This window comes from Rattus norvegicus, chromosome 14, assembly GCF_021556685.1.
Source record: "Rattus norvegicus strain SHRSP/BbbUtx chromosome 14, alternate assembly SHRSP_T2T, whole genome shotgun sequence".
NCBI classification, from domain to species: domain Eukaryota; kingdom Metazoa; phylum Chordata; class Mammalia; order Rodentia; family Muridae; genus Rattus; species Rattus norvegicus.
In genome coordinates, this window is record NC_141547.1 from 15,413,669 (window position 1) to 15,440,444 (window position 26,776).

The window sequence follows — 26,776 nt, forward strand, 5'->3', positions numbered from 1 at the left end:
CCACCAGTGTTCTCATGAACACATGCATGGACTTTATCACTAATAGCCAGGGAGGTCGTTCGATCGGCTTCTAAATGCACACATGTTCAAACACATTTGCGACATGCTTTCTTGGTTGTTTATCCAACAGTTAACTCTACCTCATTCATAGAAAGAACCAATTTTTCCCCCTCTCAAATAGTACCAAAGAATCCTTGACTTCTAGAAGGCTAGGCCCCTATTCAGAATTCATGAGAGAAACCCTAGCTGGTCTAGGTCATGGTCATTAATTTCCTTTGCTCTCTACAAGATACAGCACAGTTCTGGCCAATGAGAAAGAAGCAAAAGTCTGAAAAGCAAAAACCTCCCACCCTGCCTGGAATGAAGACACACGGGCGGAGGTACAGCACCCACCCTACAACCATGAGGACAAAGGACCACAAATAAGAAAGGCTAATGGAAGATCTACATGGAATCCATGACTGGATGAAGCTGTTGTTCCCCCCAACAGCTGACCTCTGTCTGGATTTCTTGTAGCCCTAAGGAAAACAAGCCTTCGTTTACTAAGGGCTCTGGTTTCAGGGCTTTGGTTTTTCAATAAATGAAATCTTTTCTAGTGGATACATATACAGGTCTCCTCTGTTTTCCTTAAGAAAGCACACAGCCTGCAGGATGTCTGGCATATTTGGTGGCCAACTACTGTCACTTCCAATTCCTCCTGGCTTGTCCACCTTAAGATTTCTCTGTTCTTCCTCAAAACACATGTTGGGGGTGGGGGTGGTGAGGGTGTGTGTGAATGTGTGTGTGTGTGTGTGTGTGTGTGTGTGTGTGTGTGTGTGTGTGTGTATCTGTAAAAAGCAACCTTACCAGATAACAGACTTCAAATTCAACACCTAGTATTTCTTTCTCTACCCTCAAACTCAAAAGAATTCCTCCCTCAGTTACAAATGTTTTCTTGGGGATGCCATTGCCTGAAAGCCTTGAAATATTCTATTGTCCTCAACTGTTACTAGTCTGTGGTTTCAAAATAAATATTATAACAAATAATTTGAAAGTCTGCTGTTTCAGAGAAAAGTAAGAAAACTAACTCTAAAAGGAAAAAATATGGGCTGGAGAGATGGCTCAGCGTTTGAGAGCACTGGCTGCTCTTGCAAAGGTCCTGAGTTCAACTCCCAGCACCCACATGGTGGCTCACAACCATCTGTAATGGGATTTGATTCGCTCTTCTGGTGTGCAGGAAGATAGACACTCATATATATTAAACAAACAAATATTTTTAAAAGCACCAAAAGATCAATGAAGATTGAGTCATATTGCATAATCACATGGTTTTTAAAAAATCAGACAAATAATAAAGAGAGTGACAGATGGGGCGTTTTGTCCATACTAACACCACTTTAAATCCTTCTGTATACAAAGCGATCAAAATTATTTGTTTGTTCAGTTGGTTTGGATTTTGAGACGGTCTTGCTAACTTGCTCCTTACTGAAAAATCTTGTCTCCGTGTCCCCCCTGCTGAGTTTGGGGGCCTGTACACCCGGGCTAATGATCTAATTTAATAGAACATGTAAAGTAATTTTAAAGCTGGGTATTCTCGGTTGCAGGGCAAGATTTTTCTGACCTGGACCGTGTGCTATGTCATGACCTTTTGCTGCTGATGATCTTTAATCTGATTTATAACGGAAGGCTCATGTGGGAACTGATCTTGCATTTCATACACAAAAAGAGAAGATTAGCCACCAATTGAGCACATTTTCCTGAGGATTTCACAGAATGAATGAACTAGAAACACTTTTCTTCCCAACACCAAGCCATCCAAAAACATTTCCTGATAATCAGAAAGGCATGAGTCAACAAATTGGGTGGTTTAAGCGCAATTCAGGCAACGAGCAGGCTTTTTTTCTTTTCTTTCAGTTTTTGACAAATCTGACACAACTTTAAAAGCTGCAAACAAAACACAGGTTGGTTGCAGACGATAGACTTACCTTGGAAATAATTAATGGTTCTCCATGCTCCAGGCCACCTTTCAGGGTGAAGCCCCAGGGAGCCCCTCCCTCTAGGAGCGCTTCCAGATAAACGTATCTCTCCTTGGGGGTCCTGCTGGAGTTTGGAGTGGCGCTAGGCTCCTCCAAGTTCTCGGGGGTCCTCATCGCGCCAGACACATGGTCAAGTCGGCTTCTGTTTAAAGTGTCTGACCCAGATGGAGGCTAGCGGAGCTCCCCTGCTGGGTTAGACCGTCCTGCAAGCTACCCGCAGGCTAGGAGAAACGCAGTCCGGGCGGCGGCGAAGCTCCCGGCTCTCCGGAGATGCTTCTCCCACTACACCCTCTGGAATTCGGGGCTCTCGCAGAAGTCCCCAGTGGGGTCTGCCCACAGCGTTCGCACCGACGTCCTCCAGGGTTCCCGCAGACTGCTTTCGGCTCGCACACGCGCCAAAGCCTTGTCTGTGTTTCTGTTTTTTTAACCGAGAACAGTAAAAAAGCCTTTCACCCGGGTCTGGGAAGAAAGCGACAGAGCCGCAAAGAAATACCTCTTTTTTTTTGATTGATCACCAACCCTTTCTTCCTGAGCGAGTGGAATTTACCATGACAATAGCGTCCGCCCTCCGCAGAAGCTGCATTTAAAGAAAGCAGGCGCTAGCGGTGCTCTTGTTGCCCTCGGAATTTTCGATCCTGTCCCCCGGGCGGGGGGCGGCAAGGCTGAGCGAAAACTTTGTACCCATTTTTGTCAGGCATTTAGTTTAACGTTTGCTTCTCGGATTGGAGGAGGTTTGCAAGAGGAAAAGACATGGGTTAGAGCGCGGAAATTCTTAGTGTCTGGAGGAAGTCACCCCCAAATCTCAGCGAGGCAATGCGCTTCTTTTCTTTGGCATTTTTAGCGATGGTGGGTCCCTCTGCAGCGGCCCGGGGTGAGAGTGCGGGGTGGCAGAGGAGCGAGCTCTGTAGAATTCAGCCACAAAGACCTGGCAATCAGAGGCGGCCTACAGCGGATAACAACGAGGAAACTGAAAATGCAGGGCAGACGGCTAGAAATAGTTACCAGAAGAGCCCCGCCTCTCACTAATTAAAGCAGAACTTCAGGCAAGCGTTGGTATTTTGAAAATCCCTCCAGGCACTTCTGCTGCTGGGCCGCTGAGTCTGAGAAGCTGCGCCTAAGCAGGTTGGGCGAACTTTCAAGTGTCAAGGGCTTTATTGATTTCATTAGCAGAGAATACCACATGCAGCATAAGATCAGCTTCTCCAGACAAACTGCTTTGCTATGCAAAATGAGGAAGGCGTTTTCTGCCTTTAACTGTGGTCTACCCCAAGATTACTTGATACCTGCTGTTAAGCACTAGGGACCCATGGCTCGATGTTACTATGGGTTGTCAGTGTAACTTTGTAATAATACTGTATAGCATATAACACTTAACATTGCTTTCCAATCAGAGTTTGAGCGGCTATTTGTCCTGCCCAGAATTCGCTGAGATTATTGGAACAAATTAGAATTCTTTTCAAGGAATATGCTTACCCAAAGTTTTTCTACTTAAATTTGTGATGAGATGAATTTTATTTTTTCGGAACTGCAGTTTAAAATTATAGAAATGCGATAAAAATTTGATGTCAGCGTTTTTATTCATAAATAATAAAACATAGATACTACAGAGCAAATAAAACTGGGATTGGGACAGTGCAATATTGAGCCATCTGAACAGCTCACACACTCGACAAGCCTAACTACTAGGGCTCGGTTCCAAGAGCCTTCATAAAAAGCCAAATGCAGGGGTGCCCATCTGGAATCCCAACACCCCTACATCTAGACAGGAGGCTCAGGCAGTAGAATGGCCTGGAGGTTTCATGTCCACATAGCCTAGAGTACACAGCCCAGCCCCAGAAACAACAGAAGACCCCACATCAAGGTGAGCAGCTAGAACTGAATCCCCAAAGTTATCTTCTGCACACCATGACACAAGTGCGTTCAGACTCATGCATGCATACACCCACATCATACATACACATGCACACGCTCACAATAAATAAATACATGAGCTACAACAACCGTGATGCTAAGGCTGGCGTGGGGGGAGTGTAGCTCAGTTGTTAGCGTGCTTGCTTGAAGCGTACAAGAAGCTCTACTTAGCAGCACATCAGCAGCATCTGAAGGTCAAAGTCGTAAGGTTCGGGGTAGCCGGGGCACATGAGACCCTACTAAAAAAGCTAACATTTAATATATAAGCACAAGGCCTGCATTGTTTGGTTTTTTTTTTTTTTTGTTTTTTGTTTTTTTTTTTTTTGGTTCTTTTTTTCTGAGCTGGGGACTGAACCCAGGGCCTTGCGCTTCCTAGGCAAGCGCTCTGCCACTGAGCCAAATCCCCAACCCCAAGGCCTGCATTGTTTCATTTGAGTAATAGCTCTGCCCAAAGGGCCCAATGCCAGGGGAAAATATCATTTTTATATAATGATAATCTTCTAATGGAAACATGGGAATGCCAAATGAAAGTGGTAAATGCGAGTTGATCCTTAGGGGTAACGTAGGCTGTTTTTTATTGATTCTTCTGTTTGCAGCTTAACTTGTAAACAAAGAATAAAAGGAAATCCTGGCCTGGTGGTGAGTGTTCGTAGTCCTACCTAAGCTGGAGGCTGAGGCTGGAGAATCGTGAGTACTAATCGTTAGTAACATAGCAATATTATGTTTCAAAAAGAAAAAATAGTAGGGTGGGCTCAATAGGTTAAGCACTGCTGTGCAAGTGAGTTCTAAGACCCAGAACCCTCGTAAAAGCCAGCCACAGTGGTACCATGTCCGTGACCCCTGTTCTCCCACTGGAAGACCGAAGATGGTGATGGAGAACCCGGAAGCTAGTAAGTCAGCTAGGAAGCTTACAGGTCAGCTAGTTGATTGTATGAAGCAGGGACCCCATTTCTAGCTAGGTAGTAGGCAAGTAGTAACATGTTGTTCTCTGACCTCCACATGTGCCCCATGGCATGAGTATCCTGAAGGTGCACACGAGCACACACACACATACACACACACACACACACACACACACGTACACACACACATGTACACACAGTACACATATGTACACACATACACATGTACACAGTACACGCATGTACACACATGTACACATACATGCACACGCACACATGTACATGTACACACATGTACACACACTTACACATACATACACACATGTGTACACACACACATACACACACATGTACACATACACACACATTGTAATATGGCCTTTCCCTCTACGTTTTTCAGGGTCTTCCTTCCTGTTGTTATTTTGGTATGACATTTTGGTATGGGAGTAACTTGATCTGACAGCCATGGTGTGCCCATGAAGGTCAGAAGACAGACAACTAATGGGAGTGTCTCAGGGGTCAAACTCAGGTTGTGTTATCAGGTTTGAAGGCAAGAACCGTAACCATCTCTAACCCCATAATACTGACAAACCATTCCGAGTTGAATCTCTGCTATGTGCAAGAGAACCCACCTAGCTTCTTCCCAATTTGGAAGAAAGGTCTCAGAAGAAAAATGTCACCATCTCTTTTCTGATTTCTGCTGTATCCCCATCCTTCTGCCTCTTATTTAGACTTGCCTGTACTTTAGTAATAAAAATTCATAACAGACACACCCCCATCAGATGGCAACTGCACTTCGAGTATATATTTGACAAATTCTGCATCTACAGAGGAGAAATATAATCCTAACGTCTTGCTCCCCACCTAGCATCCCCACACTCAATTCTTTCAAATGCCAGTATAGTATCTTTCTATTTTTACTAACATTTTCTTTCCTCTTTGTTCTTTGGGTTTTTTGGGGGGTACGTGTGTCAGGGAGACAGAGTCTTACACACACTCCACGACAAAAGCTCTGCCTTCAAGCCACAGCTCCTATTTTTGCTGGCATCTCTAATATGATTTATTAATTCATTAATTAATTTATTTTTGTTTTGTTGAGACACAGTCTCGCTATGTAGCTAGCCCTAGCTGGCATGGAGGATGTAATGTAGACCAGGAGGGCCACAGACTCACGGAGGTCCAGTTGCTTCTGCCTCCCTAATGCAGCGCTTCCAATTAATTTTCAAGGCATTGAATTTTGGGTTTGTTTTTAACTGCTCACGAGCGTCTCTGAAAATGAAGCCACGGTGACATCTAGTGGTGCTTCTGGGTCATTAATTTTTTAACGTACAAGGTTGAAAAATTATTTAGTCTTTGAATGCTTCTGAACAATCTAAAACAAACAAAATCCATCTTATTTTAAAGTTCCCCCATCTCTCTAGGCAATATTTCATAGACAAAAAGAGTCACCTCTTCATGGGTCTTCTTAAGATCCTCTTACGGAGCCGGCATCTCCTTGCCTACAATGACCAGGAAGTAGTTTACATATTGCCCCTGAAAGCAGGTACTTACTTGGGAAAGGCATGAAGGCACGAAAGTTAGTTTATTCCAATAGGATCTCCATGCTAGAACTTTCCCTCAAGCACAGGACCTTATAGAATGCTATGTTGGCTACTTCCCCATAACTGGGGTCCAATAAGAATCAAAAAGGGGAACAGTGAACAGACAATGTACAGCACCTGCTCCACGAGCCACAGTAAGACCCGTGTCACAATAAGCACAGCACAGGTAACCAAAATCTTTCAGAAAGGATCAACAGTCACTGCGACAGTGGTTTTAGAGGCACACATCTGCCACAACTCACGGGCGGGTTCACTGGAAGCAGTTGCGACTTATTCAAAGGGAAATCTGCCTCACTAATGTTAAATTTTAAAAAGCCAGCTGAGCCTTGTGGTGCACACCTGCCATCCCAGCATAGCCGCAGAAGCAGGAGTGTTGTCAAGGACAGCTGAGCTACATATGACATTCCAGGCCACTCTGGGCTATGTAGGGACACTCTTGTCTCAAAAAGCAACAAGCAACAATAGCAGACAGGAAGGTGAGCACACATACTTATTATACAAGGATTTCGAGGATCCCAGGAACAAATGAGTGAATAACATCATCCTGTGCAATATAACACAGGATGAAGCGTTCTTTAGCCTTAAAAACAATGAAATTCTCTGGGCATGGCAGTGCACACCTGTAATCTAGCATTTGGAAGGTAGAGGCAGGAGGACAAGGAATTCAAGGTCATCCTTGCCTGTATAGTGAGTTTGAGGTCAGCCCGGGCTATGCAAGACCATGTCTCAGAACAAAACAAAGCAAAAGGAGTGAAATGCATTTGCAGAAATAAACCTTCAAAATACACTAGGTAAGCCAGACACATCAAAGCAGACACTGGGGCTGGAGAGATGGCTCACCAGTTAAGAGTACTTACTGCTTTTCCAGAGGACCCAAGTTCTCCGCACCAGTATGGTGGCTCCCAACCACCTGTGATGCCAGTTTGAGGGGATTCGAGGGCATTTTCTGGCCCCAAGGGTGCAGTCACACATGAAGTACACATACGATCGCACAAGAAAAACACTTGTACAAATAACATAAACACACCTTTAAAAAAAAAAAAAAAGCTCTATTTATTTATACTATGAGCAGTGCCTACAGCAAACAGGGCCATAGACACCGAAACTAGAATGATGGTTGCTGGGGTTGGAGAAACTGGAGTATAACAGGCACTGGGTCTCAGCTGGGGAAGAACAAAGCTTCAGAGAGGGCAGTTATGGTGGATGCACACAGCTATGCGCTTAAAAAGAAAGCAGCAGAAGAGTGAGTGAGCTAAACACCACTTACAGCGAAAAATGCCCAAAATGGAGCCACGGGCCGGTGAGACGGCATAACGCGTAAATGTACGCACAGCCACATCTGACTGACTGGCTTCAATACCTGGAATATACGTGGTGGAAGGCAGGAGCCAAGGCCTGTAAGATGCCCTCTGACCGCTACACAGACAAATAAATGTAATTTTTTAAAAGGTTTAAATGACCATTTTATGTATATTTTAAAAAAATTTTTTTAAAAATTCATTTTTATTTATATGAGTACTCTGTAGCTGTCCGACACACCAGAAGAGGGCACCAGATCTCATCACAGATGGTTGTGAGCCACCCATGTGGTTGCTGGGAGTTGAACTCAGGACCTCTGGAAGGCAGTCAGTGCTCTTAACCACTGAGCCATCTCTTGTGTATATGTATATGTATACTTTTAAAAGATAGCATTGTTGGAGCTGGGATATATATATATATATATATATATACATATATATACATATATATACATATATATATGAATGAGTGTGTGTGTGTGATATGTGATATATATATATATATGGGATATATATAATATATTATATATACATTTAAAATACTGTTCCAAACAACTGTTGCATTAAAATGTACATAAAACAACTGTGGGATCATGGGATATATATTTACATCTCATATGTGGGTGTGTGTTTTGCAGCATTTTCCTAGCATTTGTGTTTGGAATATGATTCCTAACACAACAGGAAAAAAAGATAAATACACAGTAGCAGGGCTGGAGAGATGACTCAGTGGTTAAGAGCACTGGCTGCTCTTGTAATGAAATGGGATTCAAATCCCAGCACCTGTCAGTTCACAGCTGCCTGTGACTCCAGTCCCAGGGAGTACAACACCGTCTTTTTACCTCCATGGTGCAAAGACATGCACACAGGGAAGACGTCCATACACATAGCATTTTAAAAATGTGAAACGACAACAGAAAAGAACTACAGGACATGATACTGTTCCTCACTCATCCCAGAACCGTGGTGCCCACCAACATTTGTGCAATAATGAATGCACTTAAGGAATGAATGGCTGCTTAAGGAATTCTGGACCCCTTCCTTGATCTTTTAGCTCTCCGTTTTTTTTGTTTTTTTTTTTTTTGTTTTTTTTTTTTTTATTAACTTGAGTATTTCTTATATACATTTCAAGTGTTATTCCCTTTCCCGGTTTCCGGGCAAACATCCCCCTCCCCCCTCCCCTTCCTTATGGGTGTCCCCCTCCCAACCCTCCCCCCATTGCCGCCCTCCCCCCATAGTCTAGTTCACTGGGGGTTCAGTCTTAGCAGGACCCAGGGCTTCCCCTTCCACTGGTGCTCTTACTAGGATATTCATTGCTACCTATGGGGTCAGAGTCCAGGGTCAGTCCATGTATAGTATTTAGGTAGTGGCTTAGTCCCTGGAAGCTCTGGTTGCTTGGAATTGTTGTACTTTTGGGGTCTCGAGCCCCTTCAAGCTCTTCCAGTTCTTTCTCTGATTCCTTCAACGGGGGACCTATTCTCAGTTCAGTGGTTTGCTGCTAGCATTCGCCTCTGTATTTGCTGTATTCTGGCTGTGTCTCTCAGGAGCGATCTACATCCGGCTCCTGTCGGTCTGCACTTCTTTGCTTCATCCATCTTGTCTAATTGGGTGGTTGTATATGTATGGGCCACATGTGGGGCAGGCTCTGAATGGGTGTTCCTTCAGTCTCTGTTTTAATCTTTGCCTCTCCCTTCCCTGCCAAGGGTATTCTTTTTCCTCATTTAAAGAAGGAGTGAAGCATTCACATTTTGATCATCCGTCTTGAGTTTCGTTTGTTCTAGGGATCTAGGGTAATTCAAGCATTTGGGCTAATAGCCACTTATCAATGAGTGCATACCATGTATGTCTTTCTGTGATTGGGTTAGCTCACTCAGGATGATATTTTCCAGTTCCAACCATTTGCCTACGAATTTCATAAACTCGTTGTTTTTGATAGCTGAGTAATATTCCATTGTGTAGATGTACCACATTTTCTGTATCCATTCCTCTGTTGAAGGGCATCTGGGTTCTTTCCAGCTTCTGGCTATTATAAATAAGGCTGCGATGAACATAGTGGAGCACGTGTCTCTTTTATATGTTGAGGCATCTTTTGGGTATATGCCCAAGAGAGGTATAGCTGGATCCTCAGGCAGTTCAATGTCCAATTTTCTGAGGAACCTCCAGACTGATTTCCAGAATGGTTTTACCAGTCTGCAATCCCACCAACAATGGAGGAGTGTTCCTCTTTCTCCACATCCTCGCCAGCATCTGCTGTCACCTGAGTTTTTGATCTTAGCCATTCTCACTGGTGTGAGGTGAAATCTCAGGGTTGTTTTGATTTGCATTTCCCTTATGACTAAAGATGTTGAACATTTCTTTAGGTGTTTCTCAGCCATTCGGCATTCCTCAGCTGTGAATTCTTTGTTTAGCTCTGAACCCCATTTTTAATAGGGTTATTTGTTTCCCTGCGGTCTAACTTCTTGAGTTCTTTGTATATTTTGGATATAAGGCCTCTATCTGTTGTAGGATTGGTAAAGATCTTTTCCCAATCTGTTGGTTGCCGTTTTGTCCTAACCACAGTGTCCTTTGCCTTACAGAAGCTTTGCAGTTTTATGAGATCCCATTTGTCGATTCTTGATCTTAGAGCATAAGCCATTGGTGTTTTGTTCAGGAAATTTTTTCCAGTGCCCATGTGTTCCAGATGCTTCCCTAGTTTTTCTTCTATTAGTTTGAGTGTGTCTGGTTTGATGTGGAGGTCCTTGATCCACTTGGACTTAAGCTTTGTACAGGGTGATAAGGATGGATCGATCTGCATTCTTCTACATGTTGCCCTCCAGTTGAACCAGCACCATTTGCTGAAAATGCTATCTTTTTTCCATTGGATGGTTTTGGCTCCTTTGTCAAAAATCAAGTGACCATAGGTGTGTGGGTTCATTTCTGGGTCTTCAATTCTATTCCATTGGTCTATCTGTCTGTCTCTGTACCAATACCATGCAGTTTTTATCACTATTGCTCTGTAATACTGCTTGAGTTCAGGGATAGTGATTCCCCCTGAAGTCCTTTTATTGTTGAGGATAGCTTTAGCTATCCTGGGTTTTTTGTTATTCCAGATGAATTTGCAAATTGTTCTGTCTAACTCTTTGAAGAAATGGATTGGTATTTTGATGGGGATTGCATTGAATCTGTAGATTGCTTTTGGTAAAATGGCCATTTTTACTATATTAATCCTGCCAATCCATGAGCATGGGAGATCTTTCCATCTTCTGAGGTCTTCTTCAATTTCTTTCCTCAGTGTCTTGAAGTTCTTATTGTACAGATCTTTTACTTGCTTGGTTAAAGTCACACCGAGGTACTTTATATTATTTGGGTCTATTATGAAGGGTGTCGTTTCCCTAATTTCTCTCTCGGCTTGTTTCTCTTTTGTATAGAGGAAGGCAACTGATTTATTTGAGTTAATTTTATACCCAGCCACTTTGCTGAAGTTGTTTATCAGCTTTAGTAGTTCACTGGTGGAACTTTTGGGATCACTTAAATATACTATCATGTCATCTGCAAATAGTGATATTTTGACCTCTTCTTTTCCGATCTGTATCCCCTTGATCTCCTTTTGTTGTCTGATTGCTCTGGCTAGAACTTCAAGAACTATATTGAATAAGTAGGGAGAGAGTGGGCAGCCATGTCTAGTCCCTGATTTTAGTGGGATTGCTTCAAGTTTCTCTCCATTTAGTTTAATGTTAGCAACTGGTTTGCTGTATATGGCTTTTACTATGTTTAGGTATGGGCCTTGAATTCCTATTCTTTCCAGGACTTTTATCATGAAGGGGTGTTGAATTTTGTCAAATGCTTTCTCAGCATCTAATGAAATGATCATGTGGTTCTGTTCTTTCAGTTTGTTTATATAATGGATCACGTTGATGGTTTTCCGTATATTAAACCATCCCTGCATGCCTGGGATGAAGCCTACTTGATCATGGTGGATGATTGTTTTGATGTGCTCTTGAATTCGGTTTGCCAGAATTTTATTGAGTATTTTTGCGTCGATATTCATAAGGGAAACTGGTCTGAAGTTCTCTTTCTTTGTTGTGTCTTTGTGTGGTTTAGGTATAAGAGTAATTGTGGCTTCGTAGAAGGAATTCGGTATTGCTCCACCTGTTTCAATTTTGTGGAATAGTTTGGATAATATTGGTATGAGGTCTTCTATGAAGGTTTGATAGAATTCTGCACTAAACCCGTCTGGACCTGGGCTCTTTTTGGTTGGGAGACCTTTAATGACTGCTTCTATTTCCTTAGGAGTTGTGGGGTTGTTTAACTGGTTTATCTGTTCCTGATTTAACTTCGATACCTGGTATCTGTCTAGGAAATTGTCCATTTCCTGAAGATTTTCAAGTTTTGTTGAATATAGGTTTTTATAGTAAGATCTGATGATTTTTTGAATTTCCTCTGAATCTGTAGTTATGTCTCCCTTTTCATTTCTGATTTTGTTAATTTGGACGCACTCTCTGTGTCCTCTCGTTAGTCTGGCTAAGGGTTTATCTATCTTGTTGATTTTCTCAAAGAACCAACTTTTGGTTCTGTTGATTCTTTCTATGGTCCTTTTTGTTTCTACTTGGTTGATTTCAGCTCTGAGTTTGATTATTTCCTGCCTTCTACTCCTCCTGGGTGTATTTGCTTCTTTTTGTTCTAGAGCTTTTAGGTGTGCCGTCAAGCTGCTGACATATGCTCTTTCCTGTTTCTTTCTGCAGGCACTCAGCGCTATGAGTTTTCCTCTTAGCACAGCTTTCATTGTGTCCCATAAGTTTGGGTATGTTGTATCTTCATTTTCATTAAATTCTAAAAAGTTTTTAATTTCTTTCTTTATTTCTTCCTTGACCAGGTTATCATTGAGTAGAGCATTGTTCAATTTCCACGTATATGTGGGCATTCTTCCCTTATTGTTATTGAAGACCAGTTTTAGGCCGTGGTGGTCCAATAGCACGCATGGGATTATTTCTATCTTTCTGTACCTGTTGAGGCCCGTTTTTTGACCAATTATATGGTCAATTTTGGAGAAAGTACCATGAGGAGCTGAGAAGAAGGTATATCCTTTTGCTTTAGGATAGAATGTTCTATAAATATCCGTTAAGTCCATTTGGCTCATGACTTCTCTTAGTCTGTCGACATCACTGTTTAATTTCTGTTTCCATGATCTGTCCATTGATGAGAGTGGGGTGTTGAAATCTCCCACTATTATTGTGTGAGGTGCAATGTGTGTTTTGAGCTTTAGTAAGGTTTCTTTTACATATGTAGGTGCCCTTGTATTTGGGGCATAGATATTTAGGATTGAGAGTTCATCTTGGTGGATTTTTCCTTTGATGAATATGAAGTGTCCTTCCTTATCTTTTTTGATGACTTTTAGTTGGAAATTGATTTTATTTGATATTAGAATGGCTACTCCAGCTTGCTTCTTCTGACCATTTGCTTGGAAAGTTGTTTTCCAGCCTTTCACTCTGAGGTAGTGTCTGTCTTTGTGTCTGAGGTGTGTTTCCTGTAGGCAGCAGAATGCAGGGTCCTCGTTGCGTATCCAGTTTGTTAATCTATGTCTTTTTATTGGGGAGTTGAGGCCATTGATATTGAGAGATATTAAGGAATAGTGATTATTGCTTCCCGTTATATTCATATTTGGATGTGAGGTTATGTTTGTGTGCTTTCATTTTCTTTGTTTTGTTGCCAAGACGATTAGTTTCTTGCTTCTTCTAGGGTATAGCTTGCCTCCTTATGTTGGGCTTTACCATTTATTATCCTTTGTAGTGCTGGATTTGTAGAAAGATATTGTGTAAATTTGGTTTTGTCATGGAATATCTTGGTTTCTCCATCAATGTTAACTGAGAGTTTTGCTGGATACAGTAACCTGGGCTCGCATTTGTGTTCTCTTAGGGTCTGTATGACATCAGTCCAGGATCTTCTGGCCTTCATAGTTTCTGGCGAGAAGTCTGGTGTGATTCTGATAGGTCTCCCTTTATATGTTACTTGACCTTTTTCCCTTACTGCTTTTAATATTCTTTCTTTATTTTGTGCGTTTGATGTTTTGACAATTATGTGACGGGAGGTGTTTCTTTTCTGGTCCAATCTATTTGGAGTTCTGTAGGCTTCTTGTATGTCTATGGGTATCTCTTTTTTTAGGTTAGGGAAGTTTTCTTCTATGATTTTGTTGAAGATATTTACTGGTCCTTTGAGCTGGGAGTCTTCACTCTCTTCCATACCTATTATCCTTAGGTTTGATCTTCTCATTGAGTCCTGGATTTCCTGTATGTTTTGGACCAGTAGCTTTTTCCGCTTTACATTATCTTTGACAGTTGAGTCAATGATTTCTATGGAATCTTCTGCTCCTGAGATTCTCTCTTCCATCTCTTGTATTCTGTTGGTGAAGCTTGTATCTACAGCTCCTTGCTCTTCTTTTGGTTTTCTATATCCAGGGTTGTTTCCATGTGTTCTTTCTTGATTGCTTCTATTTCCATTTTTAATTCCTTCAACTGTTTGATTGTGTTTTCCTGGAATTCTTTCAGGGATTTTTGTGTCTCCTCTCTATGGGCTTCTACTTGTTTATTTATGTTTTCCTGGAATTCTTTCAGGGATTTTTGCGATTCTTTCAGGCATTTTTGCGATTCCTCTCTGTAGGCTTCTACTTGTTCTCTAAGGGAGTTCTTCACGTCTTTCTTGAAGTCCTCCAGCATCATGATCAAAAATGATTTTGAAACTAGATCTTGCTTTTCTGGTGTGTTTGGATATTCCATGTTTGTTTTGATGGGAGAATTGGGCTCCGATGGTGCCATGTAGTCTTGGTTTCTGTTGCTTGGGTTCCTGCGCTTGCCTCTCGCCATCAGATTATCTCTAGTGTTACTTTGTTCTGCTATTTCTGACAGTGGCTAGACTGTCCTATAAGCCTGTGTGTCAGGAGTGCTGTAGACCTGTTTTCCTCTCTTTCAGTCAGTTATGGGGACAGAGTGTTCTGCTTTCCGGCGTGTAGTTTTTCCTCTCTACAGGTCTTCAGCTATTCCTGTGGGCCTGTGTCTTGAGTTCACCAGGCAGCTTTCTTGCAGCAGAAAAGTTGGTCTTACCTGTGGTCCCGAGGCTCAAGTTCGCTCGTGGGGTGCTGCCCACGGGCTCTCTGCAGCGGCAGCAACCAGGAAGACCTGTGCCGCCGTTTCTGGGAGCTTCAGTGCACCAGGGTTCCAGATGGTCTTTGGCTTTTTCCTCTGGCGTCCGAGATGTGTGTGCAGAGAGCAGTCTCTTCTGGTTTCCCAGGCTTGTCTGCCTCTCTGAAGGTTCAGCTCTCCCTCCCACGGGATTTGGGTGCAGAGAACTATTTATCCGGTCTGTTTCCCTCAGGTTCCGGCGGTGTCTCAGGCAGGGGTCCTGCCGCTCCTGGGCAGCTCTCCGTTTTAAAAAGCAAGGAGGCGGGCTGGAGAGATGGCTCAGTGGTTAAGAGCACCGACTGCTCTTCCTGAGGTCCTGAGTTCAAATCCCAGCAACCACATAGTGGCTCACAACCATCTGTAATGAGATCTGATGCCCTGGTCTGGTGTGTCTAAAGGCAGCTACAGTGTACTCATATATAATAAATAAATAAATAAAATATTAAAAAAAAGCAAGGAGGTATTGTTTTTATTCAATTCTTTTAAAAATACAGTAAAGCGGGGCTGGGAAAATGGCTCAGACTGCCATTGGAGTTTGGGTCCTCAGCATCCACATCTTTAACAGCTTGGGGAGACAGACAGAAAGCTCTCTGGGTCTTGCTGGTGGGTCAGTCTAGCCAATTGGTGAGCTCCAGGCTCAGTAAGAGACCCTATCTCAAGAACTGGGGTGGGACCTGCAGTATGGCTCACCTGGGAAAGGGACTTGCTTGGCAAGTTTGACTACCTATGTTTGTCCAAAGAACCTATGCAAAGAGGCAGAGGAAGAGCTCTCTGAGGAAGACACCCCACACTGACCCCTGGGCTCCACTTGCACCCCTACTGTATTAATGCTCTCTAGAGGAACAGAACCAACAGAGTGAATTACAGTTAAGAACGGCTTTATTAGCTTGCCTTTCACAGTAAGGTCTGTATCCCTCTGAAAATGCTGAAAACCCAGTAGCTATTCAGTGCGTGAGGCTGGGCGCCTTAGCAGTCTTAGGCTGGCACAGGCAGCTTGGGGAGCTCCTGGTCATCAGTCCACATGGGAAGGCTGAAGAAACTGGGTTCCGATGGTAACAAAAGATGGTGGGGAAACCACAAGCCCATCTTTGGAAGGTTTCCCTCCCACTCCCAACTGGGCTGGAACCCACATTTAGGCTGAGTCTTCCTACATCACATAGCCCCAATCAAGAGAAAAAATTTTATTCCGTGTACAAACCCAAAATGAGACACCAATAAAAGTCACGTGTTAGGCAATTAAAATGTTTTCATGTCAAGTGAACACACTTATGTTTTGATAAAAATAAAAATGTTTAAACTAATTGGAATTTGTTTTCAGTCTAGTCACAGAGGTTAGCCACTTAATGTTCTGCTTAAGGTTTATGGTTTAATTTCCTGACACTATAATCCTGATGTCTCCGACGCAATAAATGGTATGATAAAAGTCTTTAATGGTGCTTCATAAACTGTTACAATGTGTAACTGTATTACATAAAAGTGTTTGATATTTATAGTCAATTGATACACTGTATATTTGTTGTTGTAGTCTACTTAACCTTGATAGTTAACAGAATTCAACATCACAAAGCAAGAGCTGATCTACACATTTCTTTAAGAGCATTGTCTAAGGCAGAAGGATCTCAAGTTTGTGGTCAGCATGGGCAACGTGTAGAGTCTCTGTCTTCAAAACCACAACAAACCCTACAGGTTGTATCTCTCATCTTCCGCCTCTTTGGAACTCTTTCATTGGAATGGTAACTTGAACAGCACGCAGGAGTCTCAGTGTACGATCTCAAGCTGATAAATTCCACGTTAAGAGTTAACATTAGAGTAACCGAAGCACGGAGGAGGAAACAGCTCTCCGGAAGCGGAAAGGTCGGCTACCCTGAGAATTCGTCTGAACCTGGAAAAACAGTCTCAGTCTGGACGAAGGTGCAAGTTAAAAGCACAGGCTAATCACAGGCAGGCTGCAAAATGCAAGTAATTCTGAATGTTAGCTTGAACAGGTAGGGGGAGCGGACTGTTCGGGTGTCAGCCTGCCCCTTCCTCAGCGTGCAGGTAACAGAGATTTACCTTTTGGTAGCTGGGAGGATCTTTGCGGAGCCTCTGTGCGAAGGACAGCAGAGTGAGGCTAGGAGCGGGGGATGCTGGGCAGTAGGGAAAAGAGAAAAGTGGCTTGCCCAGTCTGCCTGGTTGCCTTGGGCGGGGGAGAGGACGTAGGAGTCCAGGGGCGTGGTCTTGCGACCTGCTCCGCCCCTCTCACGGCCCGCCTTCTCCCTCACGCCCCTCTTCGCAAGCCCCGCCCCTCTTCTACCACCTCAACCTTCCTGCCCCTCTCCTGCCCCGCCCTCCTCCTCACGCCCCGCCCCTCACATGGTGTCCTTTCTCGTGCCTCAAGCTCCCCACTCCTCTCTCACGCCCCGCCCTACCCTCACGCCCCGCCCTTCCCACGCCCCGCCCTTCTCTCGCTAGATTCCTTGAGGCCAACTGTCAGGCAGCAGCTCTCCGGGAGCTCGAGGCCTCGTGAGGCTGCGCTGCGTAGAAGCGGTCGCGCGGGCCGCGGCCTCGGGGCACAGTGGGAGCCGGCGGGGTCGCACAGGTGCGGCCGCGGCCCCCGCGGACATGCGGCCGGTCTCTTAGGACGAGGTGTTGTTAGCAGGTATGGGGACAGAGTGCGCCTCGAGGTACAGGGCTGGGTCGTTCTCTTGAAGACCAGGATCGTCTCCTGTTGTTCTGGAACTTTCCACGGCCTTGTTTCCAGGTGGTAGCAGCCTAATGACTTTGTATGGCTGTTTTAGGAGAGTTCTCGAGGGACAGTGGCGGGAAAACTGGGCTCTGTGACTGTGGCGTCAGTTGCAGAATTCCTTGGGCCCAACAAGACTGCTCCCTGCTCACCTCTTCCGGCCTGGCTCCTTGGAACCTCTGGAAGAGATGGGAAGACGTGGACAGACAGTGGGGTCTCGGGCTGTCACCAGTATTCCTTCCCACATGAGACTGTTTAACGCCGTGTGACTGGAGCCTCTTGATAATCCGCTTCAGTCCTAGATTTTCCCCCTCAGCAACAGACTCCTTCCTTCCCCACAATACTGAAGAAGTCCCCACTCGAGCTGTCCTAGACATTGTTCCTGTTAAATGTCAGGTTGGCTTTAGGGTCATGGGAATGCAGAAGACAAGTGATGTGGACTGATAACTACATAAGAATAAAGGTCCAGAGTTCTGAATCTTTCCAGAGGGAGAGTTGGACGGACTGCTAATGTGTGTACATACAATCCACGGGAGCGGGAAAGGTGAGGCAGAGATCTGAAATGCCCACCTCTGTGCCACATTTATTATTTTTTTCAAGATGTGTTTTTATTTTATGTTAATTTAGTGTTTTGCCCGCCTGTGTGTAAGAGCACTATGTGAGTGCCTTTTGGTGGCTAGAAGAGGGTGTAGGATCCCCAGGAACTGGAGTTACAGAACGTTTTGACAGCCATGTGGGTGCTGGGAACTGAACACTGGACCCATTATAAGAGCAGCAAGTGCTCTTAAGGCCTAGCCATCATCCCAGTACCATTTTTTAAATTTTGATACAGTTACCTATTCATTTTAGTTTAGTGTAAAATAGATTTCTTGTCATAGTGCTATTTACCCTCTAAATGTAGTGGTTAAATTTTAATTTGATGTATATATACAAAGCCTGTGCATGCTGTTTTAGTTTTGGGGTTGACTCTGTTCTCCTGTATTAGAGTGAACCACTTTAAGACTCTAAAATCTAAAGCTGGTATGGTGGTACACTCCTTGAATTCTAGCACTCAGATGGCAGAGGCAGGCAGATCTCTGTGAGGTCTACATAGAGAGCTCCAGGCCAGCCAGGGCTATGTAGAGAGACTCAGACACAAAAACCAAAACCAAACCTAAAGCATCTATTTAAAAGGGCAGTTTTCTAAACCACCAGTCTTCAGAGTGCATGTGCTAACTCTGTGACCTAAATAACCTCCACTTAAAAAATTAGCTCCTTGTATCTGGAGCCTGGAAATGTTTTGGAAAAAAGGTTTTTGAATATGTGATTTAAATCAAATATTTGTTTTTAAATTTTAGATTTATTTTTGTGTGTGAGTGTTTGGCCTTCATGTATTTATGTATGCCATATTAGTGTCTGATTCTCACAGAGGCCAGAAAAGGGCATCAGATTCCCTGGAACTACATACGTGATGGTTGTACACTATTATGTGGGTGCTGGGAACCAAACCCAGGCCCTCTGCAAAAGCAATCAGTGCTCTTAAGGATGTAACCATCTTTCCAGCCTCAAAGTCAACTATCTCGAAAGGGAGGGGTTATCATAAATTATCTGTTTGCCCTCAATGTAACTCATAGATCATAGAGAAGCAGAAGGAGGTGGGGAAGGAGGTAAGACTACAAAGACAGAGACTGGAGTGATGGGTATAAATTCAGGTATGGTGGTGATCAACATAGATACAAAATGGATTTGAGGAGGTTGGAGCCTGCCCATGTCTTGGCTTTTAAGCTCTTGGAGACTGATACTGAACTATCACCTCCAGAATCACAAAAGAAGAGATATTTGTTGTTTCTAGCTGCTATGTTTGTGGTAATTTGTTACAGTTACTATGGACACTGAACATACAGCAATGCACCTAAGTCACACATTTCACCAGGCTAATCTCCAAAGTTATGTTTTAACTGAAAATTTTAAAATTATACTTTTATTTCCATTAGTGTTTCTCTTTTCCCATTATAAGTTCACAAGGCAGAACCTTGGTTGGCATTGATCTAAGACAGCTCTATCCTTGGTAGTAAAAGAAATTCTATTTATGTAAACTATCCAAGTGCCATCAACAATAATTGTTATCAAATGCTTGCTCTTTTTGAGGCTTTGTGCAAAATGTTTCATGTGCATGTGGTAGTTTGAATAGGTTTAGCCCTCATAGATTCATGTATTTGAATGCCTGGCCACAGGGAGTGGCACTATTAGGAGGTGTGGCCTTGTCGGAGTAGGTGTGATCTTATTGGAGGAGGTATGGCCTTGTTGGAGGAAGTGCATCACTGTGCAGGTGGGCTTTGAGACCTCCTATGCTCAAGTTCTGTCCAATGTGAAACTTGAGTCTCCTCCTGGCTGCCTTAGAATCAAGATGTAGAACCCTTGGCTCCTTCAGCACCATGTCTGCCTGCATGCTGCCATGCTTCCTGCCGTGATGATAATGGATAAAACTTCTGAAACTGTTAGCCTGCCCCACCTAAATATGTGCCTTTAAAAAAGTTGCCTTGGTCATGGTGTCTCTTCAGAGCAATACAACTCTTAACTAAGACAGTACAGGAATTACTTACTTGAAGCCTATCAGTTTATACATGAGAAGAGAAACTAAACTATATTTGTGTTCCAAGCACATCAACTAGATTGTTTATTTAAAGAGGCATTTCCTTTCTCTTATTAGCACATCAATTTTCAAGATGATAGGATCAAACATGGTATTGAACCTCTCTGTACCCTCTAAACTGAAGCCTAGAAGTTGTTAGGGAAGAAAGGAAGAATGAAAAGACCAACGCAGATAGAAGACCTTGAGGAGTTCGATACTCAGGGCATAGCAAGAGGGACTTGCATTAGAGCACGGTTTTCAGCTAGGGAAGAGGGACTTAGGCCAGATGAGAAGGGCTTTGCCCACTAGTCCTGGAGCAAGATAGGAAAATGACATTGCTTTTAAGGGAAACAAGGAATACCTTTTAAGATATTTTATAGTGGGTCTGATGAGAACATTAAAAAATTAATAGAACTAAAGTTAGATCATTAAAGAATTTTTGCCCCAGTGACTTGCCACATCTAATGTATTTTTACTGAGCTCTACTGTGTGACAGAGATAGACCCAGCCAAATGCACTGATCAGTTAGTTGTATGTGCTGGTTAGACAGTTGGAGAATAGCGGAGGATACTAGCAGGTCTGACTCAGGAAGTGACGGTCATCACATCAACGCTAAGAACTCGGAACAGCAGGTTTAGTGGACTGATGAAAGCAGATTTAATAGATTTAATGAAATTGCAAAGACATACGTAGAACAATTAGTACAATGAAATGCATTAAAATTTATCCAAGACGACTTACTGGAAGCAGAACCATCCTCTTTTTGCATTTGCTCATAACTAAAATTAGCCATCAAAAGTGCCTTTTTGTGAGTTTTCTGTAGGAAATCTTGGGATGTTAGAAATTTTAGAGATGAACTAGTCAAATGCTTTCCCAGATGAGGTCATCAGGTAGCCATTGTCATCTCAGGAGGCTCCCAAGCTTGAACACTGCAGAGAAGCCCATGATGTGCACACTTGGGACTTGGGTTTGTAGAAAGACCAGTACTCACATGAAAGGAGAGAATTGACTCCACAAAGTTGTCCTATGACTTCAGCACACATGCCATGGTACACACATGTCTCTGCTATCACAAACATACACAAATAATAAAGAAATAAACTTGTCTTGTTATATATGAGTATTTCTAAACGTTAAATGTTAAAAATCTTATAAATTGAAATTTTGGGGAACAGTAAATTTTAGTCAATGAAATATAGTAATAAGCAAATTTCATTTTTCAGGTATTAATAGAAGTAACTGAAAATAAGAATATCCAGAAATTAAGGTATCTCTTATTCTACTAATTATCAGTAACAGTTTTGAACTTGATGAGTAGCTAACCTGGAATATCTAAATATAAAAGCAACGAGGGCTTTGTATCTGTGGTTTCCAGACTGTTTAGTGGAGCTCTGTTTTCATGGATGACTCTCATAGACCTGAGAAAGGTTTTGGTAGCTAGAGCTGAGAATAGTTCCTAGCTTCAGATGGTTAGAAAAAGTTTGAAAAGCTCAGTGGTCATCTCATTAGTGTAGATGGAAATTGAAGTTCAGAGCTAGAATCTATGTCTGTTCTCTAATAGTTATGCAACAGAATGAAGCTTTCTCAGTCTAGGTTATGTGCTCTTCAGTATTAAAGGCTGTCTGGGATATACTGATGACATTTGATCCTCAGAGCCAACTTCTGTATTATATTACAGTAGCCCTGTGTTTATATTTAGCTAAACCAGGTTGATTCTACTTTTTTGTGTGTTCATGAACTTACATAAAGCTTGTATCTTCTTTCTGAATAAATAGAAAGATAAAATCATTTATTATGGGACAGTAAGTTGCTATACACAGCCCAAATTATAAAGATGCATTCCAATTCATGTTATTACTACACTACTAGGTAGTACTGTATGCATATAATTGAGGCAGATCCTGTGAGAGGGCTTACACATGAGTTCTTTCAGTTAACCTTTGCTCTTGTGAAGTGTGCACACCACTTCCACATCATAATCTGAGAGATGTCAAAGGTTGGTCTCATGATTACAGAGGTAATGCTTCCTGAATGACAACTGCTAGGGGGAAAGCATGTGATTAGGAATAAAATGCAGATCAGTGTGATGTTAACATGCAATTCTTAATTAAATAAATCCTCTGGCAGTAAGTGCTGTTCAATATTGCTCTCCTTATACCTTCAGTCTGCCTTTCAGGGAGTGAACACCAACCCTGTGAAATTCCCAGTCTTAAGTTTCTGTAGAAGAAAGAATGGTAAGTATGAATTATTAGTTGATAAATCTGGGGACCTGGATAGACCTACTTTTAAGTAACACAGCCAACCAAAATAGGACTTAACTGTAAATCATTTTGCCCTGGAGACAGTCTATTGTAGTTGGGTTCACCTTAATAAGAGTTCACGTAAACAAGAGTCCTAAGGAAAGGAGTGGAGATGGAGACTGGAGTTGAAGGAGGAGTAAGTGCTCAGAAGATGCTCTAAGCACTTCAGCTCGGCTGTACCAAAACCTACAGACATCTTCAAAAGGCCTTTGTATGTGGGGTGTGATTTCCAGGACTTTTCTGCAACCTTCCAACCCTGACTGCCTTTGTCAGTTTTAAGGCTCTTTTCAGTGTGAACATATGCATAAATTTAAATGATGCAGAAGTGTTTGTAATAGACAATTACAAGGCGGTCCCAGAACAAGCCACTCAGATTTGAAGTAGACCCTTGTAGGTCTGGGGATGTAGCTCAGTGACAATGACAGAGAGCTTGTCTTATGTGTACTGTGCTCCCCAGTACCACAAAAATAAAGAAAGAAATAAAAATAAAGGCACTCATACTACAAATTTCTGGGGGGAAAAAGACTTGTAAGTTCATGTTATGATCCTCAAATTATCCAAGTGCAGAGCTCAACAATTTTATGGTTTCTTGAAGAAAAAAAAATCCTTTGATTCCAGAAGTCCTCAATGATCTTGCAAACTTGTGCCTAAAAATAGAGTATTTCAGTTTTAATGGAAGTGTTGCAAGGTGGAAGAACATTGAATCACTGATAAGCATATGGTCATTCCCAAATAGTGCAAACTGAATTGCAGGGAGCTTTTGGTTTTGGGTGTTTTGTTTTGCTTTGTTTTATATAGACTTCATTATTTTAAAGTTCACAAAATAACTCACAGCCATGCCAAATAGAGGCCCCAAGCACCTTTGTAAAACAATGGCTGCTGTAAAGTGAGAATACCCCAACCCTATGCTATAGTCCTTACTTTGGGGGTGGGAGGCTGTGCGGTACAGGGTTCAATCCAGGACCTTGTATTTGCCAAGCAGGCACACTACTAACTGAACTAACTTTTCCATACTTTTTTATTGGGGGAACAGGGATGGGCCTGTATCTGAGTCTGTGAGCTTTAGTGTAGCCCACAGAAAGAGTCTCCATTTTGGCACAAGGGCCATTCAGTAGAAGGCATGGAGCCTATCCCGAGCCCTGCACACCTACCTGCTGTAGTGCTGGCTCCACAGGGCCTCAGTATGCCGGGCTAGCAAGCCACCAGCCTGCTATAGTCCCAGCCCTCAGAGAAGTGGTGTGTGTGGGCCGGTTTGTATGTCCGTCAGTGAGAGGTGCAGTCTCCTCAGACTTAGGTCACAACCGCTGTCTGGCTGAAATTCTGTCATCTGCTGGTTACATTCTGTATTGTCTGAAATTAGTAGGTAGGCATCTTATATTTGCTGTTTATGTGGTATCTTGTCTTGACTTTTTATTATAAAATTATTTTGTCTTTGTGAGGGTGTATATACTTGCTTGAGAATGTTTACTTTGGAATTTCATGGAAAAATTTTCTTTGGCTTCACATCTGCCATTTGGCGGTGGAGACTTGACCAGCAGAAAAGTCTTTGCACATTCTCTTACTTCTGTGTGCATTCTGTATGGAGATGGTCTGCTTTTGTTCCCTCTCTTTCAGAGAGCCCCCACCCCACCCCCGGGCTGTGCATGCACTCTTCCTGTGTAACTTTTGTGGTAATGGTGGGGTGGGGGGTATAGAGGGAAGCTCCAGTGTCATCTGTTTTGCTCCTGCTGGGTCCTTAATTTCCCCTCTTCCATTCTCTCTTTCCTTTAGCCTGTTGTCTTCAGGAAAGCTGCCTTTTAAACATAATCCTCCTCACCCTGCTGCTGAGGCTGATAGCCATACTCAGGGCCCATGTGGCCCCGTGTCTTGGCGTCTGCTGTTTCACTGGCTCTCAGTGTAGTCGTCTGCACTGGCTTTGGCTCACCTCTGGTTTGCTGCTCCTATTTCTCCACAGCAGTGGTTCACGGCAGAGCTGGGGAACTGCCTGGGAGGGATAACTCCTCTATTTCTAGATCTCTGAAGGTATTCTGTCATTAAAGCACTGACAGTGTGGAACACACATAGTTTTATTGGTTTCCATCTTGATTTTATGCTTGTTGAGTAAAAATAAGAAATTTTGAATTAGGCTACCACCATTATTTTCCAAACTTAGAAGCAACCTCTTGAACAAATGTAAAACTATAAATACTATTTAACATCAAATACATTTTTCAGTTTTTATTAATGACATTTAATTTGCGGATTTGAGGCCTTTGTTAGGGAGATAATCTTGATTATTTAGCAATATAGTTTTATAAGACATTGAAAGAATAACTGTCCCAGTCAGATCACTAGTTACCATAATAAGTAAAGTATTAATCTTTAAATTTTAGTTTCTCTTTAGTAACCCTTTGAAGGCTGGGCATGATGGAACACACTTGTAATCCCAGCACCTATGAAGAAGGCACAGGCAGATCTCTGTGCTTCAAGGCTAGCCTGGTGTACGTAGTGAATTATAAGCCAGCCAAGGATACTTGTTTTGTCTAGGTGACCCTGTCCAGACAAAAGTAACAAGAACTCCTTTGGTCTTAAAGTCAAGTTTTACTAAGATTTGACTTGCACATTAGTTTTATGTAACAATAAGGTATTTCTGTATTCATAACTATTTTCTAGAGGACAGTGTCAAAAGCATTAACCAAGCCTGTTCCTGCTTCCCTATTCGCCTTTTCAATAAGATCGTAACTAACGAAGAGTGAATGCTTTATCTTTCATAGACAAGAACTGAATGACCCTAACAGGGAAGTAAGCGTTCACATCCCTAAGAAGAGGTAGAAAACGGTTAACATGGACTCAAAAACTTGTGAATCAAAAAAGGAAGATCTTTTATCAAGTGGCGTCATATCCAAAGGAGGTATGCATCTTTTCTAAAACAAAAACGGGGGTGGGGGGAGATCCACATTAAACAGTCTTCATAATAACCACCTTAGCTCCTATTTAGTGTGCTTTGTTTTTAACTGCAAGGCGCAGAAGTTAGCTGTGAGTGTCTACCATTTATAATTCTGTCTTTGAGTGAGAGATTACCTAGCTCTGTAACTGAGCATGTCTGGTTTTGACATGTGTCCATTATCTTTTTTATATAAACGTTTCTGTGCTGAGGTGATGCTACGGCTTCCCTCATGCCTTCATCTCCTCCAGAGTTCCTTGGTTAAACTCAGCTCATGTCAGATCGTCTCTCTTTAGGTACAGCGTCATTCTTACTAACATTGACCCCCTGGTGGCCTAACAAGATCCTAGGCTCACAACTTCTTGACCACTAACGTTTGTTTGTTTGTTTGTTAAGATTTGCTTTACTTGTACGAGTGTTTTTTCTACTGGTATGTTTATGCACCCCATGTGTGCTTGGTGCCCTCTGAGATCAGAAGAGGGTATCAGATCTGATGGATCTGGAGTTCCAGAGGTTGTGAACCACCATTTGGGTCCTGGGAACCAAACCTGGATCCTGTGCTTTAATTCCCGAGCCCTCCAGCCCCTTCCTCGCCTTATGCACACATCTTATTAGCAAGCGCTAGACCTCTGTAATGAGTCTCCTGCTTCAGCCCTCTGCCGTATTATTGCTATGGAGCCCCTATTTTCAGCCTTGTCATCACTGCCCAGCCTTAGCCTTTCAGTTCTAACACTGAAGCACCTTAGATTCACACTTAATCCTGTGGGTCCAGAGTGCGGTGGAGGTAATGATACAACTGTGTTACTTTACAGTGTCTCAGGTGATCCTGATGTACAAGAGCTGTACAGACTCTGCTGTACTCCTGAACCACCACTCTCTGTGGGCGTGCCAGTGCCCCTGCCCCTATACCTTCTGCATTCTCACAGCACCCAGACGCTTAGACGGCTACCTAATACCTCCATTTGTGTTGAGCTGCTAGAGGGCTTTTGCTATGGATCTCTTACCAGTCTGCCACTTAGTAGTCATGGTCTCCTACCTCAGCAGCGTCCTGATGCCTCTGAGAAATATTTCCCATGACCAGGTCTCTTCCCAATTTCAAAGCTGTACCATGCTAAGTGATTCACACTCCAAAGGATGACCACCAGGCCCTCACGGTCTCTATTTCATCCTTGGATGTGGCAGCAGCGTCGCTCCTGCCCAGGACTTCCCAGCTGTCCACTCTTGAGTGCCCTGTCTCTTGTGTTCTCCAGACTGGTTGGTTGTCACTCCTAAAACTTGAAGTCTCTTTAGTTCTTAGGTCACACGGTTACCCTCTCCCAAGCCTGTCTCCTATGCATTCTCC

The 26,776-nt window shown here is 42.9% G+C and overlaps 2 protein-coding genes and 1 long non-coding RNA gene across 27 annotated transcripts in view; 1 reads left to right on the top strand and 2 right to left on the bottom strand.

Annotated features, from left to right (window-relative positions):
* Shroom3 (shroom family member 3) overlaps nt 1–2,984 on the bottom strand; it is a 296,424-nt gene extending 293,440 nt beyond the window's left edge. Inside the window, 1 exon segment of one of the 2 annotated variants that reach the window (NM_001100889.1) lies at nt 1,965–2,129. In NM_001100889.1, coding sequence (NP_001094359.1) covers nt 1,965–2,129 — 165 coding nt within the window. 2 annotated transcript variants of the gene reach the window in all.
* Nucleotides 2,985–15,739: 12,755 nt separating this feature from the next.
* LOC134481722 (uncharacterized) lies at nt 15,740–17,529 on the bottom strand. The gene is made up of 2 exons (XR_015637311.1): nt 16,931–17,529; nt 15,740–16,824 (listed from the first exon to the last, which is right to left on the bottom strand). It is a non-coding gene; the product is annotated as an uncharacterized LOC134481722 (long non-coding RNA).
* Ccdc158 (coiled-coil domain containing 158) overlaps nt 17,328–26,776 on the top strand; it is a 57,433-nt gene continuing 47,984 nt past the window's right edge. For 4 of the 24 annotated variants that reach the window (XM_087582419.1, XM_087582426.1, XM_087582431.1 and 1 more), the window contains exons 1-4: nt 17,328–17,516; nt 21,435–21,478; nt 22,388–22,445; nt 25,265–25,401. In XM_087582419.1, the coding sequence (XP_087438545.1) occupies nt 25,335–25,401 (67 nt within the window). In that variant the 5' untranslated portion in view covers nt 17,328–17,516; nt 21,435–21,478; nt 22,388–22,445; nt 25,265–25,334. Of the gene's footprint in view, nt 18,145–21,434; nt 21,479–22,375; nt 22,446–25,264; nt 25,402–26,776 lie in introns of all 24 variants that reach the window. The other 20 variants (NM_001432699.1, NM_001432697.1, NM_001432702.1 and 17 more) reach the window with 10 other exon arrangements.